Source organism: Episyrphus balteatus, chromosome 2 (assembly GCF_945859705.1).
Source record: "Episyrphus balteatus chromosome 2, idEpiBalt1.1, whole genome shotgun sequence".
NCBI classification, from domain to species: Eukaryota; Metazoa; Arthropoda; class Insecta; order Diptera; family Syrphidae; genus Episyrphus; species Episyrphus balteatus.
Genome location: NC_079135.1, coordinates 102536695 through 102557888, shown reverse-complemented (window position 1 = coordinate 102557888; position 21194 = coordinate 102536695). Strand labels below are relative to the sequence as shown.

At 29.4% G+C, this 21194-nt stretch overlaps 2 protein-coding genes across 2 annotated transcripts in view; one reads left to right on the top strand and one right to left on the bottom strand.

The window, feature by feature from the left end:
- LOC129908768 (glutamate receptor-interacting protein 2) overlaps nt 1-17042 on the bottom strand; it is a 68351-nt gene extending 51309 nt beyond the window's left edge. The window contains exon 1 of the mRNA XM_055985521.1: nt 16902-17042. Within this exon, the coding sequence (XP_055841496.1) occupies nt 16902-17040 (139 nt within the window). The 5' untranslated portion in view covers nt 17041-17042. The remainder of the gene's footprint in view (nt 1-16901) is intronic.
- On the top strand, nt 11943-12405 carry LOC129908767 (protein CTLA-2-alpha-like). The gene is made up of 2 exons (XM_055985520.1): nt 11943-12091; nt 12150-12405. The coding sequence occupies exons 1-2, from the start codon at nt 12005-12007 to the stop codon at nt 12360-12362; spliced, it is 300 nt and encodes a 99-aa protein (XP_055841495.1). The 5' UTR covers nt 11943-12004; the 3' UTR covers nt 12363-12405.
- Nucleotides 17043-21194: the final 4152 nt, after the last annotated feature.

Sequence of the window (21194 nt, the reverse complement as noted above, 5' to 3'; positions counted from 1 at the left end):
CAGCTCTTAAAATCTACAAGTAAACTAACATAAAAGTTTTTTAAACTGCAAGAGCAAGTACGTGCGACCCCAGCCGTGCATTTTATTTTCATTGCAAAAATGGTTGCCAAATGCACATTGCACATGCCACATCGCTAGCTTATGATATTTCATTCACTTGTGACTGTGTAAAGGACACTTCAATTCATCAATTAGAAATTACATAGAATTAAGTGAGATACCTATAGAAAATAAAATGCACGACTAAGTCGCACGTACTTGCTCTTGTAGTTCACAGTATCTTTATCTTAAATATTTATTGGAAATTTAAGATTTTGTTTAGTGTCGAGAAAAAAAAATCAAAAAAAAAATTCGAAAGTTTAAAAATTAAATTAAAATTTTTTTTTTTCAAAAATGTTTTTAAAAATATTTTTTTTTTATATTTTATACTTCAAAATGATGTCTGTAAACTTTTAATAAAATTGACTTGTGTATGCTGTGATGAAATCTAGGAACTTAAAAAATATGTCAATTTTTGAAAAACGGCAACGCCATATTTCCGTTCTCCGCATTTTTTGAGAAAAACTAAAAACGCAGTTTTGTTAGAATGAATAAGTCTAATACGTATACCAAATTTGATCAAAATCGTTAGAGCCGTTTTCTAGAAAGTTGCAATACCTCGAAAACGTTATATGGGAGATATGCGTTAAAAACGCGATATTAAAAAAATAAAAAAACTGGTCTAGGGAATAGCGTAAAAAGCTTTTGAAATTTTTTTTTTGAAAAATCAAATTTTCGAAAACGGGACATTGAATTTTTTTCAAATTTTGTTTTTAGATGTTGATTAGTGATTTCTACAGAATGGCATACCAATTTTATTTTAAAACTTTTTTTCCAAAAAATTATTTATAAAAAATTAGTTTTTTAAAAAACGGCTCTAACGATTTTGAAATTTTTTTGTCTAAAAATGCATCTTAATATATCAATCAAAACTGCATACTTGTTTTGGATTACAATTTGATTTAAGATTTTATTTTATTTTTATTTTAAACGAATTTAATTTATTTTTTCCAAATTTCTATATAAAAAGTCTTTAAAATTCAAGCAACTTTAACTCTAAGAGCAAGTTCGTGCGACCCAGTCGTGCATTTTATTTTTTTCTACACGAAACCAATACTTGCCCTATAGAGCAAGTAAAAAATTAAATCAAAATTAACATTCCTTTCAAATGACGATTATGGCACTTTTCTGAAAGATGGATATCTCATATGAAGCAATTTGTTTCGTTTCAATTTTTGTATCAAACCTTTTTGAAGTTTTTGTTGCAAGTGTTTTTTTTTTCAAGTGTTTTTTGAGGCTCCTTTTTCAACCAGAGTTATTTCCTCTGTGTTCGATGTTCGCTCTAAACGCACCCTGAACAACTCTGGGTATTTTGTCAGAGCGCAGAATTCAGAGTTATCAAAATCAAATCAGCCGTTGTCATTTAAGTAAAAAAAAAAATTGTTAGGAGTGCGAAAAGTGATTTGGCGTTTGTGGATACAAAATTTGTGTGGTCAATATGAGATTTTTCACGAAATTCACGTTTCAACTGATTTTCATATAAAAAACCTCGTTTGTTTGTAAATAAAATTATTAGGAATGATTAAAACAGCGTGTTACTTTTAAAATACATATTTTTATTTCATGTAGACCTAGGGTAGGTATGTATAAATGAAGAAAAAATGGAATTTTTGAAATTCTTGATTTAACCAAACCACATGTTTTTTACATTGTTGAAAAGGTCTAAATTTTTTCTCTGCAACCAGTAACGCCATTAATTTGTTTAAATTTACCTTAAACTTTAATTTCATAAAGCCCTTTTAAATATTTATCAGGCTTTTACATCCTAAAATGACGTTTGTCTGTTAAATTTTTATGAAATTTATTGAAATGTTATATTTTTGTTATTGAATAACATTTTTTTTTTAATGCAGAAATTTGCAATTTCTTTTTTATGACTCTTTTGGTAATTTCTCCACAGTGATTTTTTTTTGGAAAAAAGGAAATTGTTTTTTTTTTTTCAAACTTTGGTTTTCATAACATTGTTATTGCCAGGCTTCGTAGCTAACTACATCAGTTACATCAGCTGCATAAACGACTTCAAACATTAATTGTGCTTCTCTCAGAACTTTTTTGAGCATTGCGCACTGCACTATTTAAACCATAAAAAGTATTTGAGCTCTGATGTACTTGATGAAGCTGATGTAGTAGATGTAGTAAAGCATCTGAAACAAGCATCTGAAACAAGCATCTGAAACAAGCATCTGAAACAAGCTCTGAAAATTTAAGTCACTAGCTCTTTGCTTTGCATCTTCTCAAGTTATTGCAGTACCTTTCTATTTTTACTACATAACTGTGTGCTTTTGCAGAATATTTAAAGAGAAGAACCTAATTATTTTGAGTGCATCATTATTTCATCCGACTTTTTGAGTTTTGCATTTACTGGTGCGATTTTAATGAAATATTTTGTTCGTAAAATTTTAATAACGAAATAATTTCGAAAAAGTGTAACAATATTTTTTCAAAATATCCTAGCCTTGAAAATTTTAAGAAAGACAGCACTGTTTTTGTAGTTTCTTGGTTGTTGCAGATAAATCTGCCGCGTGTCATCTATCCAAATCCAAAAGTAAAATGAGTGCGCAGTGTGTGATTGCTATTTTTGGAATTAGGATTCCAGAATTTTTTTTTTTTAATTTTTTTTTTTTTTTAATAGGTTCTTCGTTTCTTATAAGAAAAATATTTCAGCATTTTTTTTTGTTTGTTTTGTTTATATTTGTCTTGTCTATCTTTGTTCTTGAGCAAGAGAAGACAGACAGACACAAAGACGTAACAGAGTTGACGTCAGTTTTAAAAGAAATGACGTTGTTTTCTATCTATGTGGAGACTTGACGAGAATCCCACTGGAGCCATTCCGAGCATTGCTTTCTCAATATTGTCACATTATATTAAGATTCTAGGAATTTTAATATTTGTTTTGGTTTACCAGAATTAGTTCAATAAAATAATTTTTTCAACAAAAATTTGGGATATCGATTTTATTGACATATCTCTGGGGAAGAATGAATGAATGTCGAAGACAAAGAATCCACCAAAAAGGTATTTGGATCACAAATAAAATATTTTCAAATTTAGAAAAGAATAACCAATAAACTCAACAATATTTCATTAACCCTTAGTTTTTTTTTCAATTAAAACTGTCGAATCTAGTTGACATCAAGGAAACCTTAATGATTCTTTCATTTCTCTTATAATTTAAAATAAAAATGTCATTTTCAATGTGACAGATGATGTGAGTTCAACTCAAGTGAATCACCCCTTCATACGAAAAATTAAGTCATCTTGATGATATTTTTTTTTCCAAGAAAAACAAAAAAACACACCAAACTCAAAAACAAAGCCAGATGTTTGTTTTTTGGTTTAGTATTTCTGACATAATCGGCATTCGTATCAATGTCCTCAAGTAAGAATCTGACTTCTGTTGACATCTCTAACACCTTTTATCGATTCAAACTGTACCCTTTTCTCTTCACGATATGCGCCGATATTATTATACTCATTCGTAAATTTTGTATGACAAAATCCATTTTAATTGTTCTCCACATAAAAGTAATAAATCCATTTTCACTTGTCAGTGGAAAATCCATTATCAAGACATAAAAGGAGGAAAATCCTAATAACATTCCGAAGGAAAATAAAAAAAATATATCCAAACAAATGGCATCAGCAGCGGCAACGACATCACAGCAATGCACTACGGGACTCCTTTACTCAAGTGGAGTTCCGGTTCTTACACGAACCGCCAACGATATTATCCATCGAGAGCATCGTCGTGTCGTTGTATAGTCATTTTCTTAGTCGTAATCGTCCGTCATCAATGAGCCTCACTGTAATGTTGTAGTTGTTGTTGTTGTTGTTGGATATGGCTTTTGGCTATGGCGCAATACACGTTTGTAAATGTCATATATCTGATGATTTATCTGGCATTCGCATTCGCATACTTAACCCTTAGAAGACGGTGCCCTCACTTTTTAATAATAATCTAACCACCCGACATAGAAATCAGTGTTGCCATGTACAAGTTAAACAAAGACAAAAATAATTTTTACCAAGTCCTGTACATAAGTTTGTGCTTGAATTTCAAGGGTATAGCCCGACGCAGGACAATACGACTTTGTACATCCCGACTCGGACAGCCCGACTCAATGCATAGAACGATTCAAGATAGCCCGACTTATCGCAACTCGACTCAGGTAGGCGTGTATTTACTCTGCACTCTCCTTAAAAATATTACCAGAGTCGAGTTACGATGAGTCAGGCTATGTTGAGGTTCAAGCTTCCGTAACAAAAGAAAAAACTGAGAAAAATTAAGATTTTTAGTCACGGCACATGAAAAACCGTCACAGGGTGACCATTTTTTCGACTTTTTTTTCAAATGCCAAATAACTCACAAAATATATGGCTGCGATTTTTTTTATTATTTTTCTGATAACTTTTACCACCTACCCTATCTACCGTTTTTGTTTCGACGTAAACTTTTGGGGCACCCTGTATATGTACATATGTACTGAAAATTTCAAAGTCCCCTGAAATATCCAAATATTACTCTTTTTCAAAAACTCCACCAAATCGCCCCACAAAACAAGTATGCAGTTTTATTTGATATATTAAGGTGCATTTTTAGAAAAAAAATTTCAAAATCGTTAGAGCCGTTTTTTAAAAAACTAATTTTTTATTAATAATTTTTTGAAAAAAAAAGTTTAAAAATAAAATTGGTATGCCATTTTGTAGAAATAACTAATCAACATCTAAAAACAAAATTTCAAAAAAAATCAATGTACCGTTTTCGAAAATTTGATTTTTCAAAAAAAAATTTTTTTTTAATCCAAAAATAATTTTTTTTCAAAATTTTATTTTTGGCTTACGTTTAAATTATATAAATGCTTTTGTATACAAAATTTCGTTGAAATACAAAAAGTAGTTTTGCAGAAAATCCGATTTGAAAAAAGCGGTCCTATGGCAGGTATGATTTTCAAAAAAAAAATTTTTCTTCAAAAGATAGGCCTAGCTTAAAAACTAACATTTGAATTATTTTAACAAAATCGTTGGAGCCGTTTTCTTGAAATTAAACTTTTCCGAAGTTTTTGTATGACAGGTACCCTTATTTTTGGCATTGTCTATCATCGTAATGTCATGGAAAAATGTTATCTCATTTTTTTTTTGTACGAATGCATACCTTGATATACAGGGTGATTCAGGAGTAATGTGCCAAAAAGCTAGAGCGTGTAGGTTAGGTCGAGACAAGAAAAAAATTGTGTGGGAAGGGGGGTCTATTCCCCTTCGTTTAGCGGGGAGGGGCAATTTTAAAAAAAATTGACTTATTTTGGAAAAAAAATTATTAAAAATCAACGGTTGTACTAACAATAACGTGCTATACCTTTTTGTAAAGCCCTACCCTAGTCTTTTACAAACATTTTAAACAAATCCATTTTATGGCACAGTTTTTGAAAAATTAATTTTTAAAATCAAAATTTTGAAAAAAAAATTGGAAAAAAAAATTTCAAAGTAATTTTTTTCAAAATTTTATGTAATTAAGTACTAATTTAGTTTTTAAAATTTGATGCTCTTATTTATTTTTAAACAAAAACAGAAAACCGGATTGAAAAATATCGTGTGATTTTCGAGAAATTAACAAAAAACCAAAACTACTTTTTTCTAAAAAACATGGGCAGCGAGCACCCCCGACATAGTAAGAAAAATTCTCAGGTAAGTTTTCAGGTGTTATCAATGAAAAAAGTTGATCAATTCAGGGTTAATCCAATGCGGTATCACTTAAATGTATCCTTACTTTAGTCTGAATGTTTAAAAAATAGTTGACGAATGGTTAATGTTTCATAAATTAATTTATCAACAAGTCCAGCCATGTAAAAACAAAAAATAAAGAGGTTTTTTAGAAAAAAGTAGTTTAGCACGTTATTGTAAGTACAACCGTTGATTTTTAATAATTTTTTTCTAAAATAAGTCAATTTATTTTTAAATTGCCCCTCCCCGCTAAACGAAGGGGAATGGACCCCCCTTCCCATACAATTTTTTTCTTGTCTCGACCTAACCTACACGCTCTAGCTTTTTGGCACATTACTCCTGAATCACCCTGTATAGTACCTATATCGTAAAAATATTTAGTGCCCACATTTTGCATTGAATTTTTTTTAATGCAAAATGTTTTAATGAATATTATTTTTCAAATTTTTTTTTTTTTTAATGCAAATATTTTTCAGTTGCAATAAATATTTTTTTTAGCAAATTTGTGTTTTATCTGCAATAAATACTTTTTGCATCTGAAGCATTTTTTTTAAATTGATATATTTACAACCCTGATTCAAAAAGAAAAATTCGTACTGAAAAATTTAAAATCCCCTACAACCACCAGTATTACTTGTTTTCAAAAACTACAACTTCGGTTGTTTGTCCACCTCGAGTTCTTTACATATAGCAAAAATCGTCGAACATAACCTCCTTAGGGTATATTCGACGGTATATTTTTGATACAAAAAACGGATACCTGGGCCCTATTTCACCAACTACAAGTAGTTACAAGCACAAATTTGTAACTTGTAGATCACAAGTACAAATTTGTACAATTGAATACTGTTTCACAAAGTACAAATAAGCAATTCACAAATTTGTGATTATCGAAAAAAAAAATTACAAATAACTTTTGAAAACCACAAGTTTGTACAATAACCGATTCACCAAATATATTTTTTTCTTGTAAACAACAAGTTTATCTCACAAACTTGTTAAACTCGTTATAGTCTTAGCGGTGACCATTGAGTTACTTAACTCATAACGACAGAGGTTAAAATTGGTTTCAAATGAAAACTAAATACGGTTTTTACTAACTTGTATCAAAAATGACATACGTCTTGACTCTTGTAGAATATTTTCACAAATAAATAGAAACTTGTAACTTTTTTTTTTTGGTGAAACAGAAACCCACAAGAAACTTGAAAGCTCACAAATTTGTTACTTGTTAAATACAAGTAGTGTCGGTGAAACAGAAAATGGATTTTTTACAAATTTTAAATTGTAGATTACAAGTACAATTTTGTGATCGCAAGAAACTGGTGAAACAAAATTTCTTAATTTTTTCACAAATATTGTGAAAATTACTTGTAATTACAAATTAGTAAGTTGGTGAATTAATGCCCTGGCAACACTGACTACAATGAACCAACATCGAAATTCCTTCAGGCTATATGATTAAGTGTGTGTTTGCATGGAATTTACTTGACTTTATACTAAATGCGTATCCACACAATAAAAAAAAAAAAAACGAATGTCGCCAACTATTAAAGGATTCTAAATGAGTCATTAATTGAAAGACCGTTCAACATACCCTTACCACATGTTTTTCTTCTTGAAAATACATATATCTCTTTAAAAATATACAAAATACACAAAGAGTAGTGAAGGAGGCAAAGAAAACATTCATTGAGTAAGGTCACATAAATTCCAAGTTGATCCGCATGCCAAAGAAAATGGAATTTCATATAATTTCTATCTGATTCGGTTGGTAAGAAAACGTGATATTTTGTCTTCTTCTTTTTTTTTGTGAAAAAAAGGTATAAAAAACATTTCTCATAAAAATTAATTTCTTCCTTAAAAAAAATCACATCCCCTATGACGAAACGCATCTCATATATCGATAGAAATAGAAAGGTTCAAATGACAGAGCAATAAAAGAAAATCTTTTATTGATATTATATCCAGGAAATTGTTAGAAATGCACGAAATATACAAAATATATTATCCAAACCCAATAATTCAATCACTATAAATCGGGAAGAATTAATTTTATTTGAAGTTGAAGAGAGAAAGTTCTCCCTAATTCACACGGAAAATGATCGTTTTAGAGAGTGAGGATCATTGAACTTTCTTCTTGGTTTTATCACACATTCAAGTCCTTAAATAAATTGGTTAGGGAGAAAAGCATGAATAAGTGGCTGCTATCAAAAGTGATGGTTCACCTCGATGGCATCAATTTAATAGGCGAAGGGTGATTTTATGAGGCAACATAAATACTCGTAAATATAAATGAAAAGAAGGCGTGGGAGAGATCAGTCATAAACACACTTTGGAAATTGATCTACAAGTTACTTTTGATCCCCTTGAACAATCTAATCTTTTAAACCAACCTAAAAGGAAAATTATATTTCTGAACTACATACCTTTTGTTGGTTAATTCTATTTTAATTGTATCTTCTGTCCTCTAGCAACATGTTGCATAAACAAATTCAATGCCAAAGTTGATTTTATACATCCAAGAAAATTTTAGAAAAAAAAATATGTCAACAGATTTTTTTTTTTAATTTTTTGTCTGAGGAAACAATAAAATAACCTTAAACTGATCCATAAAATTGCCCAGTAATCACTTCCTCTCTGTCATAAAAAAAGCAAACGTCAATTGTCATCAATTGAACGCACATTGATCCGCAATTTATTGCGCCCCCTATTCATTGTACCGTGTCTTTCTTGGTTTTTTAATTTTTTGTTTTATATTTTTTTAATGCGTAGGAGGAAAAACTTCAATTCAGTTCTTGAGAATTTTTCATTCTCATCTTTACAACTAGACTAGATCAATTGACATATAGAGACCAAAGAGTTTTCCTACAAGGTAATTGATGTTTGCTATTAACTTGAATGATTCGTTCTTGTTTTTTCATTGACATTTTCAATGGGGAAGAATTGTCACATTATGCTTGTAAACGAGGTCATAAAATCTTATATAAATGAAACTATAAAACGAGAAACAAAAACAATTAGGTATTTAATATTTAGTAAATACATACAAATCCAGCAGCTTTACTTACTTGGTCATTTTCTAATTTTGAAATATTTTTTTTTTTTTTTGTTTACTAACAGTGGTATGCGTAACAGCTTGGTTTAAAGAAGTGTTTTATAAATTGCAGGGTTGTAAAAATATCAATTATAAAAATGCATTTGAAATAAAAACAAAAATATTTATTGCAACTGAAAAATATTTGCATTAATAAAAATAAAAATATTTATTGCAACAAAAAATGTTATTGCAATTGAATAATAATTGCATTAGAAATAAAATTTTGTATGGCAAATAAATATATTTTGCATTAAGAAAATAATTGTATAAAAATTTTTCTGCATTGAAAAAAAAAAACAATGCAAAATGTGTGAATTTCATATTTTTTTTGCAATAGCTATTCCTCGAATTTCTTACAATTTTTACTATTAGACCATTACATAAGTTATATCAACTTTTTAATATTGAACCCAATGTATGGTCAAAAAGCCAAAATTGTACGAAATTCGACAAATTGAATTAGAAAAAATATTTAATGCACATTTTGCATTGAATTTTTTTGTTTCAATGCAGAAAATGTTTTTTTTTTTTTGCTATATTTTTTTTTCTTTTAATGCAAAATATTTTTATTTTCAATTAAATTTTTTTTTTTCATTTTTGCAATACAAATTTTTCTTAATACAGAATTTTTTCAGTTGCAATAAATTTTTTTTTAATGTATTTTTTTTTATTTGCAATAAATATTTTTTTTTTAATTTCAAATGCATTTTTGTTTTTCAATTGATATTTTTACAACCCTGTTCCTGATAAAATCGACATGACAGAACAGGAATTACTAGAGTGAGCCTTTGTCATAAAGATGAGTAAAAAATGGAAATAGCAAGAAGTTTTAGAATATTATTTTTTTAGCACTAAACTACAGCTACATCTTAGACTAACCACAGACGAAAATAACGCACACTGCATTCGGCTATTATTCGACGGTGTTGCCGCCAACACGTAATTTTTGATTGTGGTGCAGGGATGGAACAGTGATAGTTTGGAGCTCAAAACACGCGGGTCGATTTCCATCATTAAATTGATCAAAAAGTGACACACATTTGGTCGAATTTAACCCATGTTAGTCACACCAAAATGCTGCCAAACAAAACGATTCATACCTAACTCCCCAAAACCTTTCTATCGGTTTACCTTAACACATTCTTTAGATGACTTGATTCATTATGTCGTTGGATCTTAGACTTTAATGACAGTTATAATTTTGACCCGTATAAACTTAGCATGACAACTTTTGAAAAGTTAATTTTTTTTTTGGCTCAGTAATTGCCGCATAATTGCCGTGTTTATGTTAATGCCGTTAAGTCAAACAAATTGCAGTGCGCTTAGTTTGGTCAGAATCGGTAAAAAAAGGCTTGTCATGCTAACTTTATATACCTAAAGTTAGCATGACAAGCCTTTTTTACCGTTAAGGGCTTGGGTGTGTTAAGTTCGAGTTCGAAAACAGAATTTTTTTATCAGCTCTCGTTTTTGAAATCCCAATAATCGATTATTTACTACTTTTTAATCATTTTTTCTGGTACCTGTATTACCTAAACTAGAGGTTAGAAAAAAAAAACTGAGGGTAGATTTGGAATCAGCGATGCCAAATTAGTAAAAAATAGTTAAGAAACTTCATGAAATAAAAAAAGGTGCAATTTTTTTTACCAGTGTAAATAATTTGGGCATATTGTTAGTGTTCAATATAAATGCATGCAATAAAAAATTGAAAAATTTGGGATTTATATTGAAAATCAGTGTTGCCAGAGAATTTTAGAGGCAAGGAGCCGAATTTTAAAAGTCTTGGAGCCGAAAATCGCCAATTTCAAAAATTGTTTATAAAAACTCATAGTAGTGCATTTTGTACCATTTTTTTTTTGTTTTTTCATCATTTTTTTCCAACTTCAAATTAACTTAGATATAATATGATAACATAAACAAAAAATTAAAAAAAAAATTAAAAAGAAATAATACTCTGTATTAAATTTATCAGACTTCAAGTTAGATTCTTTAATTTTTATTTTAGTAATAAATAACAAAACAAATATACCTACATTGTGGAATAGTGGAAACAAAATATGATGCGTTCAGAATAATAATGGGTCAAGTCCATTTGAAATTTGTGCATTATTTTGAACTTTGAGAAGCTTTTTCTCAGAAACTAAAGGAACTTTTGAAATAAATGTTTCACAGATCGATAGCTCCATATTGCCAAAATGTCTTTCTTTTATTTTATTTTAATTTTTAAGACCTTAAAACATCCAACCTAAAGAGAAGTGGACTTGACCCATTATAATTCTGAACGCCTCATAATGAATGAAAATGGAAGCAGGTACATTCACAATTGCGCTTTTCAGCAAGACGTCAGATTCTACTTCGAAGAAGTATAGTTCTACTTCGAAGACTTTTAAGGCGTGATCATAATAATCAAGTGGAACTAACTTTTATTATAAAAGTTTTTAATTTTGAAGGAGCCAAAAATCGCCAAATTGAAAACTTAAGGAGCCAAATTTTGATAATTCGGAAATCAGAATTTGAAGGAGCCGGAGAAAACTTGAAGGAGCCGGTTTGGGTATAAATAGCCTGTCCTGGCAACACTGTTGAAAATTGTTCCTAAATAAGAGAGCGGCAACCGTGTCACCACGTTGCCCGATAAGACTACTTTTTTTTATCAAAGCGCGTTAAATATTTCATGCATGCTATATAATGTATATCATCATTATCGGTCATAATTATAAATTTGTGTATATCACCTTATCTCTAGACTGATCGCTTTTCAATTTTTAATTAATTATAAGAGACTGCAACAATTATTTGTTATTAGTCTTTTTAAGAGTGAACAGTTGATTTTTTGTATTTATTGACATACCGCATAAAGTAAATAGATGTTTAACTAAAGTAAATATAAAATAGATACTATTGACCATAAGTGTGGCCTGAACGTGCACAGCTGTGTAAATGAGTGTTTTTTTTTTTTTAATCCAAGTGCATTGCAAAATTTCAGTATTAAAGAGCAGAATTTGTTTGAATTTCCTATATAAACCCAGACAAATTAAATTGCAATTAAGTCGACTTTTATTACTTCTACACGTATAACTTTCAGTTCAAACAATGAAATTCACTTTGGCACTATTAGTTGTTGCAGCCATTCTTGGTTGTGTTTTGAGTTGCTCTGATAAAGATTTTGCTGAATTTAAGGTTTGGAAATTTTAAAGTGAAAATCCTTCGAAATTTTTACGAATTTTTTGTATTTCAGCAAAAATTCAACAAGAACTACGCATCAAGGGAAGAAGATGGCAATCGCAAGAAAATTTTCTGTAAGAACTTAAAGAAAATTGAAGCTCATAATGAACTTTACAAAAAGGGTCTCACAACTTATACCCAAGGTGTTAACCAATTTTCTGATTTGACTCAAGAAGAATTCCAAAACAGTGGTTATGTAATGCGCCCAGGCTTCGGCAGAAATTAAATAAAAAAACTGAAGTAAAAAATAAAAATTGCAAAAATTCTCAGACTTTCGTCTTTAAATATGGTTTAAAAAAAGGTCTTATTAGATATTTCGGAATAGTGTTCTGAAAAGTGTTTTCGATTCTCATATTTCAAAAATGAGTTTCTTGAATCCAAACGTGTGACAACCAAGTTTAACATCTTCAAACGTTTGACTTACCTAGTAGACCAATATATTTCTCGCTATTTCCTTTGAATGATTAAAAATATCAAAGAAAATTTTTACAGACAGTGGTTCATTAAGAACAAAACCAAAAAAAAAAAAATCCCTCGTTCAAAGAATTTTGTAATGCATTTGTGTTGGTGTTCTTCCTGCTTTGCTTTTCCAAAAATACACACATTTCCATATGCAACAACTCTCATTAATGAAAATGTCATAAATCACTCAGAAAATGTATACGAGTTTATGTCGTCGTTGTTGTTGTTTTTGGTTAAAATTTAAAATTATTTCATGGGGAAAAATTATTATTAAAGAAATAAACTTTTCCTCAGATATACATAGGTATCACCACGTTTAGTTTATGGATTTTTTTTTTTTTTTTTTTTCATTTTAAAAATTATGAAGGATGCTCTTCTCCCACCTTAGTTGTTGAGTGATACCTACCAAAGATACTTTGCTTATTGACAGTTAACACACTTGAAGTATTTTTTTTTTTTTATTTTTAAAATTTTGTGAAATCATTCATCAGATGATTTGTGGGGAAATAATATTTTGTAACCGTAAAATTTAACAAGTTTGTTCTTTTATGTTTTTTTTTTTTATTTTTATTTTGTTTTGTGTTAGATTTTGTTGTTTTGGGGTGTGCTAACATGAAAAGTAACAAAATAAAATAAAACAGGAGGAAAAATCAAATATGTTTTGAATATGATTTTATGCTGACCAACCAAAAGAAAGGTCGTGTTTAGAACTCGACTTACAGCCCACACGACTTAAGCTAAGCATTGCTTCAGACATGATAACTTTAATTACCTAATAATGAGTTTTGGGTCATTCTCTATGTGGAGATTTGAGAACTTAACAAAACTGATCAAATTTTATTAAATTTTTGTGAAACTGCAGATAACATCGTTATCTGAAGTAGGTACTACCTGTCATAGAACCGTTTTTAATTTATTTATCTTTGACTTTCTCATAAACGATGTAAACTAAAATTTATGTACAAAAGTTTTTAGTAACCATTTTTATTATACAAGAAAAATTAAAAACAAAACATAATAATTTGAATTTTTTAAAATATTTCATAAATGTGAATTGTTTTTTAGAAAAATGTTGTAAAATTTTTGTACATCGGCAATTTCATCGAATGGAATGCAACTTTTTTACAAATAATTATTGGATAAGGAGACCAATAAATTAAATATTTACTTTAAACTTTTATAATCTTTTGAGAAAGTTACTGTTTTTGGTGATGCCAAAATGAAAAAAAAAATTGGTGCTACATGCAATTGCTTGTTCTTCTTTTTATTTTTTTTGTTTCCACTTAAAATTTTACAAGTACAAAAAAATATTAAAAATCAACGTTCTATATCTATATCATTTTGTAAGCCCTCTTTAATCTTTTTTTTTAATTAAGATTTTTTACTTATATAAAAAAGTTTTTGAAAAATTAATTTTCAAAGTCAAAGTTTAAAAAAAATCGCAACAATTTGTTTTTTAATGTATTTTAGTTTTCAATATTCAATGCTCGTATTTGTTTTCAAACAAAAACAGAAAACTTGATGCAAAAATTATAATGTGAAATAATTCTTAGGGCCAATTTTTCAATAGTCAGTTAAACAGTCAGTTAGTACTTATTCCTAAGGATAGAGAAAAAATCAATTTTTCAACAAGCAGATATAGCTTATTCCTAAGAATAAAACTATATGCTTCTTTCAGAGACGAATAAAAATTATTCTAAGGAATAATCTCAACAAAAATATTGTGTCAGTTGTCAAAGCTGTTTTGAAAGAATTTTGAAAAAAATACAGTGGAAAACAAGAAAACAAAAACAATCATAAATAAAAATGACGTTTAATTTTAAATATTTTTGAATTTGACATTTTTTTTTTGTTATTCTGTAGAATAGATTATTCTTGATTGAAAAATTCAATGTTTTTATTTGATTGTTTATGAGGCTAATAACTTTATTCGTCGAACAGTTAACTGACTGTTTATTAGAAGATTGAAAAATTGGCTCTTAATGTAATAACACTAAATTTCGAATTATTATTTATTTCGATTTAAATTAAGAAATACGGCCCAAAAATATTAGACTTAAATTTAAAAATTTGGTAGTATATTTTGTAATTATGATTTGTCTTTCTTTGATAACCTTAAAGAATGTTTCTTAAAATAACTGACATTAAATTGTTTGATTTGAGTTGCATGGTAGTTCAATGTTTTGAATCGGAGGATCAAATAAGGTCTTAACTGGAGTAGGTAGGTATATTTATACCAATGCTATAATAATGCTGAATAGAAAAACAAAAGCGTATTTTTGGTTTTATATATAAAAAAAAATAAGAAATAAATAATAATCGTTTTGGATGTTACTGTTACATAGTTTTCGTGTTGGGTGACAAAAAAATCCAATTTTTTTGAGTTTTTTTAGATGACTATGTAAGTATTTCCCTTAAAAATAATTATACTGGAATTGAACAAAAATGGATTTTTAAGCTCGATGTTTCTGGTTTTGAGATCTTACCATGAAAAAAATTGCAAGCAACGTGTTCCGCTCAATCCTAATCAATAGATACCGACACAATTTTATTTCAAAAATTTTCCAGTAGGTACGTATTTTTGTTTGGTCTAAAAACTTGAAAAAATTTAACCAGCATATTATGAAATTTCACACAAAAATCAGATATGATTTTTTTTTATTCCTTTATTTTTGCATTAATTTGAAAAATCAAGAAAATAAGACGTTTTGGTGAGTTTTAAAATATTCAGGCGCTAAATTGGAATGTAATAATCGAGAAAATAAGTACCAAATGTTCATTGTGTGTTTTACAGTTTTATATGCCACAATAAGGTAAGCTTAGAGTGTAAACCTGCTAGATGGACATACAAAGTTATTTTATTAGTCAAGGCATTTTAATCAAAATATGGACATGAAATGTGTTTGCATGGTTAGGATAGATAGTTTGATACCGTTTTTATTTGATGGCTCGATTTTTATTAATTTTAACCAAATATGATAAAGGGTAAACTTATTGACAGCTAAATTATCAAAAAATTATATATATAAACGACTTTCGTGAGTTGTTTAAATTCTATCAAATTTTCAGAATTTGATTAGGTATAAATTAATTGAGGCAGTTTATTTCATTCATTTATTTCTACAATTCTTGTCGCCAAGAACTTTTGATTTTTATTCCAAATTGTCCCGATTAGAAATACAAAAATATGAATAACTTTTGAAAAGGAGCAGCTAAGATTTCAGTTCCAACGGATTTTGTACGTAGGTATAATCATCAACAAATACAACCCAACTTGCAGTTTTTGTCGACATTTTTATGCAACCTATCGATGCTTCCTGCCCACCGTGTATAAAAGCAATCTTAAGTTTGGGTTCTATGTCAATCAAACTCTTGACGCCCCAAAATAAAATATAGGTATCTATTCAGAATGATAGGAAAATGCCATAAATCAATTCCGAACGGACATCAAAATTAAGCGGCGGGAACGAAGAAAAAAAAATTCAAGCCAACATGATTTTAAAGCAGAAACAAAGTTTTTCATTTATAAATAATAAATACCCTCAATGAACCTCAGGGTTAACCCACCCTGTATCAGGAAATGTGGAAACTGAAGCATTGGTATGCGCCTATCAAATTATGTTGATTATATACAAAGAAAAAAAAATTTAATTTTAGAACTCATTTAAAATACTTATTAAAATCGATTAAATAAACTTTAAACTTGACATTTATTTAAAGGGGTTATTTCCTTCAGTGGATACACTTATAACCGTTTATGAGTCCCCCTATTTCCCTTTTTAGCGAATTTGTAAAACAATATGTTGTTTTCATTTTCAAGTGTTGTAATAAAATTTCCCTATCATCTGGCAATACTAAACTCAGAGACTCCACCAATAATTGCAATTCGCATTATCGCATCTATTTGGCGGCTTTTTAATCGAAGTGTTAATTGCAAAAGCCGCCATATCTCTCGAACCCGCTCAATTCTCCACCACCACCACCATCATCATAATGCATTAATCCTTCACTCCTTAACGATGTGGTATGCAATTTTAATCATGGCACACCATCATTGTCTTTGTTCTTAACAACATGCATCTTCAATTAATGTTCTTCGTTTTTGTTTTTATTTATTTTTTTTTGTATTATTCATTTAATTTTGTTTGCCAAAAAAGAAGAAACACATTTTTCTGATGATTCAAAAGAGTAAATACAATGAGGCAGACAGTCTTAATTTGGTTTGTGTGATATGAAAAAGAGGGAAAAAAGAGGGAAAAAAGAGGGAAAAATTCAACAATCTACCGACTGTTTAACTACTCACCCCCAACAATCGGTACTAACGGTATTCCATTCGAATCATATTTCTCCTCACTTTTAGTGGAGCTACTGCCACTGTTACTGCTGTTGCTGGATTTTCCAGGAACACAACTTATGGCTTTCTTTGATTTCCAAAGCTTCATTTCATTAATTTTTTTTTTATATAAATTTGTATCTTTTTTTTAAATTTTTTTGTAAAAAAAAAAACAATATTATTTATTTCATTTATTTTTATTATTTTTAATTTTATTTTGATATTTTTTTCATTTGACACACTGTTTCACAATTTCATTCGCTTTTCTTATTTAGCCTCTTTCACACTCGGTGTGTTTCCCCACATTTTGGAGATATTTTTAAATTTTCTTCACTTTATTTTTCATCTTTGTCGCCAGATACTTTTTAAATATTTTTTTTTTTTAATTTTAAACTTAAACTTTACGATTTCTTCGGTTGAGACATTAAAAAATTTGAAACATCATTTCAAATATAAAATCTAAGTTTAATTATAATTTTAATATTTCACTAAAAACAAATTTATGTTTAAGTTAAAATCTTAACATATTTTATTTATTTATTTTTTTGCAATCCAAAAAGATACACGAAAAAAAATGAAAATAAAATAAAATTACAATATTATGTGTATAGAAAGTCTATTTTAAGACACCGCACCGTGTATCGCCTCACCGCTGCTGTGGACCGTCGTTGTTTCTTCTTCGTTGTATATAAAAATGCGTATACAGACGTCCTAGAAGTTCTAAATTATCTTAACCGAGAGTAGGTATCCGAAATCCGAAAGAAACAATCCGTATCCAACGACAACTTTCGTACAAATGAAACTCAAAATTCAAAAGATTCAATCCGAACGCACATTGCACATTCGAAAAGGAGGAAAAAAGACCGATGAGTTTTCCAATGATGATGATGGGGGGAACACAAGAAAGTGAAAAACCAAAATCTACTGTATGATAGGGTGGCTGATGATGATGATGCTTGCTACTGTTGCTTTTCTTGCGGATGAAGCTAGAAGAAGGCACGGCCATGGCACACGTTAAAACTTATGTTGCGTATAAACAAAGCGGATTTGCGGGTGAACAAAAAAGAGGTTCTCGAGTACTTGCTACTATGAGCCAAAAGACATTGAGGCATTGACTGATACAAAACGATACGAATTTGAAATGAAAGAATTTACAAGTAGCTACGGTGAGTGAAGACGAATTTTGAGAATAATAATGTTCATCTGGCAATATCTTAGCTTCGAGTGCATATTCGTTTGTTTATGAAATGAATTGAGTGATTTTCTGCATAAGGTAATGAGTCAGTGCTGTCTTCCTTATAAGCATGCAAAAATGAAAAATAAAATGCACAATTGGGGCGCCTCCGCGCCGGTCAAACAAATAAACAATCTCTGATGATATGTCAAGTTTCAATGTACAAATAATGTCACGTAGAAATGAAAAATGGCTGAAAAATTAAAACTCATTTTCATTAAAAGCTTCAAAAAATGTAGGTACATAGCAGTGGCGAATTGAGGGGGGGGGGCTCAGGGGGCTCAAGCCCCCCTCCCCCCCCCCCAAGCCTCCAAGACAATGTTATTATTTAGCTGATTTCTTCATAATGTACATGATTAACTGAAACTTGTTCGTAAATCTTAGAGATTTAGAGGCAGCTCAGATATTTGAGCCCCCTCCAAATTCTGAAAAGGCGGTTTTTTGAGTTTGTTTGAGTAAGGGCCTTAGCTGACGTTGAGGGTTGGGATACATTTTTTTCGGATTTTATTCCAATTCGGAATTCTTCAAATATTTTTTTTTGTATTTTGGCGTCGAATTACATCACCGTTAAATTTTGTAAAACTTCTTATGCTCTAAATACCGTATTTGATCGTCTAAACACCGTATTTTATCGTCTTCAGTATATTTACTTTTTTTTTAAATAATATTTGTCTCAAAGATAATAGAAATATTTGGTAACCTAAAATCTTTGTGGTCAACATAACTAGCTAATGGTTTCTTTAAGGAAATTCCAGTTTGTGCTTCTGAAAATTAGTTTTTCAGACTTTCACGTTCTGCATTTCACTTTTTGCGCATTCACTTTCCGATAGTGAATTTAAATGTTCTGCATTTTTTCACTCATTTTGGATTTTCTGATCGAAATCAGTTCACTTTGTTTCTGTAAGTGAAATTGGTGCCTTTTTCAATGAATCTGCAATCATTGGACAAAATTTGTTGTTAATTTATTTATATCATAATTCATCACTGTCTCTGTGTTTGCACGTCATTCGCTTTACACTTTACCTAATTAATTTTTACTTGAGTATTTACAAATTGCAATAATATCGCCCATGTTCTGCATTTCACTTACATACATATTGGATATGTCTCGAAAAATATGTCTACTTATTTTTTCTTTTAAATTCTGCTTTTTTCACTATAATTTTAAATTAAATTGCATCCAAGCTCAAAGCAGCAGTAATAATTTCACTTTAGAAACAAAATAAAAATGGATGATACTTCAGTTTTGACAGTTCGAAGCATTTAAGAAGTTGTCGAAATCCATCGAAGATCCATTTCACGTGAAATTGAAAAGTGATTTCAATTCACTTTCGGTCGAATTGTGGAAAATAGTAATGAGTACAGTTCAAAAACAAGACGTGATAGGAATAAGTACGTAAACAGTTTTGAATTTAGCACATGACAAAGTTCAAACGATATAAAGTGTTTTTTTTTTTTTTAAGATTACTCCATACCTTGCTGTTTGTGTAAAATGATTGAGATACAAGAACTTTGAAAAAACACTACTTTGACTGTGAAAGGAAGAGACAGTAGTACGAAGCTGTCGAGAGCAGTAAAATGCAACTTTCAGTACTGCAGCACAGCGCTTTTTTCTCCCGATCAAAGACGAATAAAAAAAGATAAAAAATGTTCCTACGTTTATGTACCCTATACAAAATTTTTGAAAAATTTTCCAGTCCCCTCCAAATTTTTTTCTGGATACGCCACTGGTACATAGGTATCTACTAAAATATAATTTTTTTGAAATTTTGTGCGTTTCCACCTTTTTGTGTACGAGTATATTGTTAACACATTCACTGATAATAATGGGATTTTTCATTATAATTTTGAAACATGTAAAGCGATTTGTACATATTTTTAATGCATTGAAAATGTAAAAAAATGAAGTTTCATACGACTGTAATAAACAAACACTTAAAACTAATATTAGGTTGTACCGGTACCCATATTTTTGGTCCTAAAACATTATTTATAAAAACTTCTCTATACAATCTCCAAAAACCGCTACATTGAAGGAATAAAGCTCCCTATACAAACGTTATGTCATGTTTGCTTGTTATCCCAACTTGAAAATTCTTAACGAATGCTTAACTTTATATACATATGTATGTATCTAATATCTATGTACCTATGCATACATCATTTGTGAAGTCAGTTGGAGGACTTTGAGGGACTTTGATTCAGCTATAGAGGATGAAATTCACGGTCAATAGCAATCTTTCGACGAATGAATTAATTTTTTTGACCCTCTTGGTACTAGAGTTTCTATTTTTTTAACTAAAATAAATCTTAACTAAATCAAAAATCATAAAATTGAATTTTTTTTTACTAAAACACGAAATTTAAAAAATTCAAATGCTCAAATTCTTTGTGTTGATTGACGTTGAAGGTTGAAATTTTTAGTCTCTGTAACTTCAACGCTATCCTGACCTGTTTGAAAATTTACCTATTATTCATAAACTAGTGCTGTTGATAGAGCCTGATCTGAAGGCTTTTAGCAATAGTTTCCAAAGCCGAAAGTTTCTGTATAAAAAACTGAGATATTATGGTTACGCGTAAATATGGTACAAAATAAAAAAAAAATTACAATTTAAAAATATCGAGTTTCACGGTTTTGATTTTTTAACGTCCATATCTCGAGTTGAAGATTTTTGTTTGTATATGTGATTTTCATATTATGTAGAATCAACCCCAAGTCAAACTTCCTTTCAGTCAAATTTCCTTCTAACTCGAACTTTTTCACGATTTTAAGTGAAAACATTTGAAGCAAAATGATTATATTAATTCCTCTAAGCCGAATTTCCCTCTAACTCGAACCAGTTTTCTTGTCTCGTAAAAAATTCGACTTAGAGGGAGTTGACCGTATAGAATACCTATCAATTACCATATTATTCTTGTTTCTATCACTATTGATTTATTAAGAAAATAATTTTTTGACTGAAATTTCCTCAATTCATTTTTATTAACACTATTTCAAAATTTAAAATAAAAAAATTTTTTTGTTTTAT

Bases quoted from the DNA above. Each gene is read 5' to 3' on its own strand.
- LOC129908767 (XM_055985520.1), top strand. From the start codon at position 12,005: ATGAAATTCACTTTGGCACTATTAGTTGTTGCAGCCATTCTTGGTTGT. The intron at 12,092-12,149 runs GTTTGGAAATTT...TTTGTATTTCAG, and splicing joins AAGATTTTGCTGAATTTAAG to CAAAAATTCAACAAGAACTA.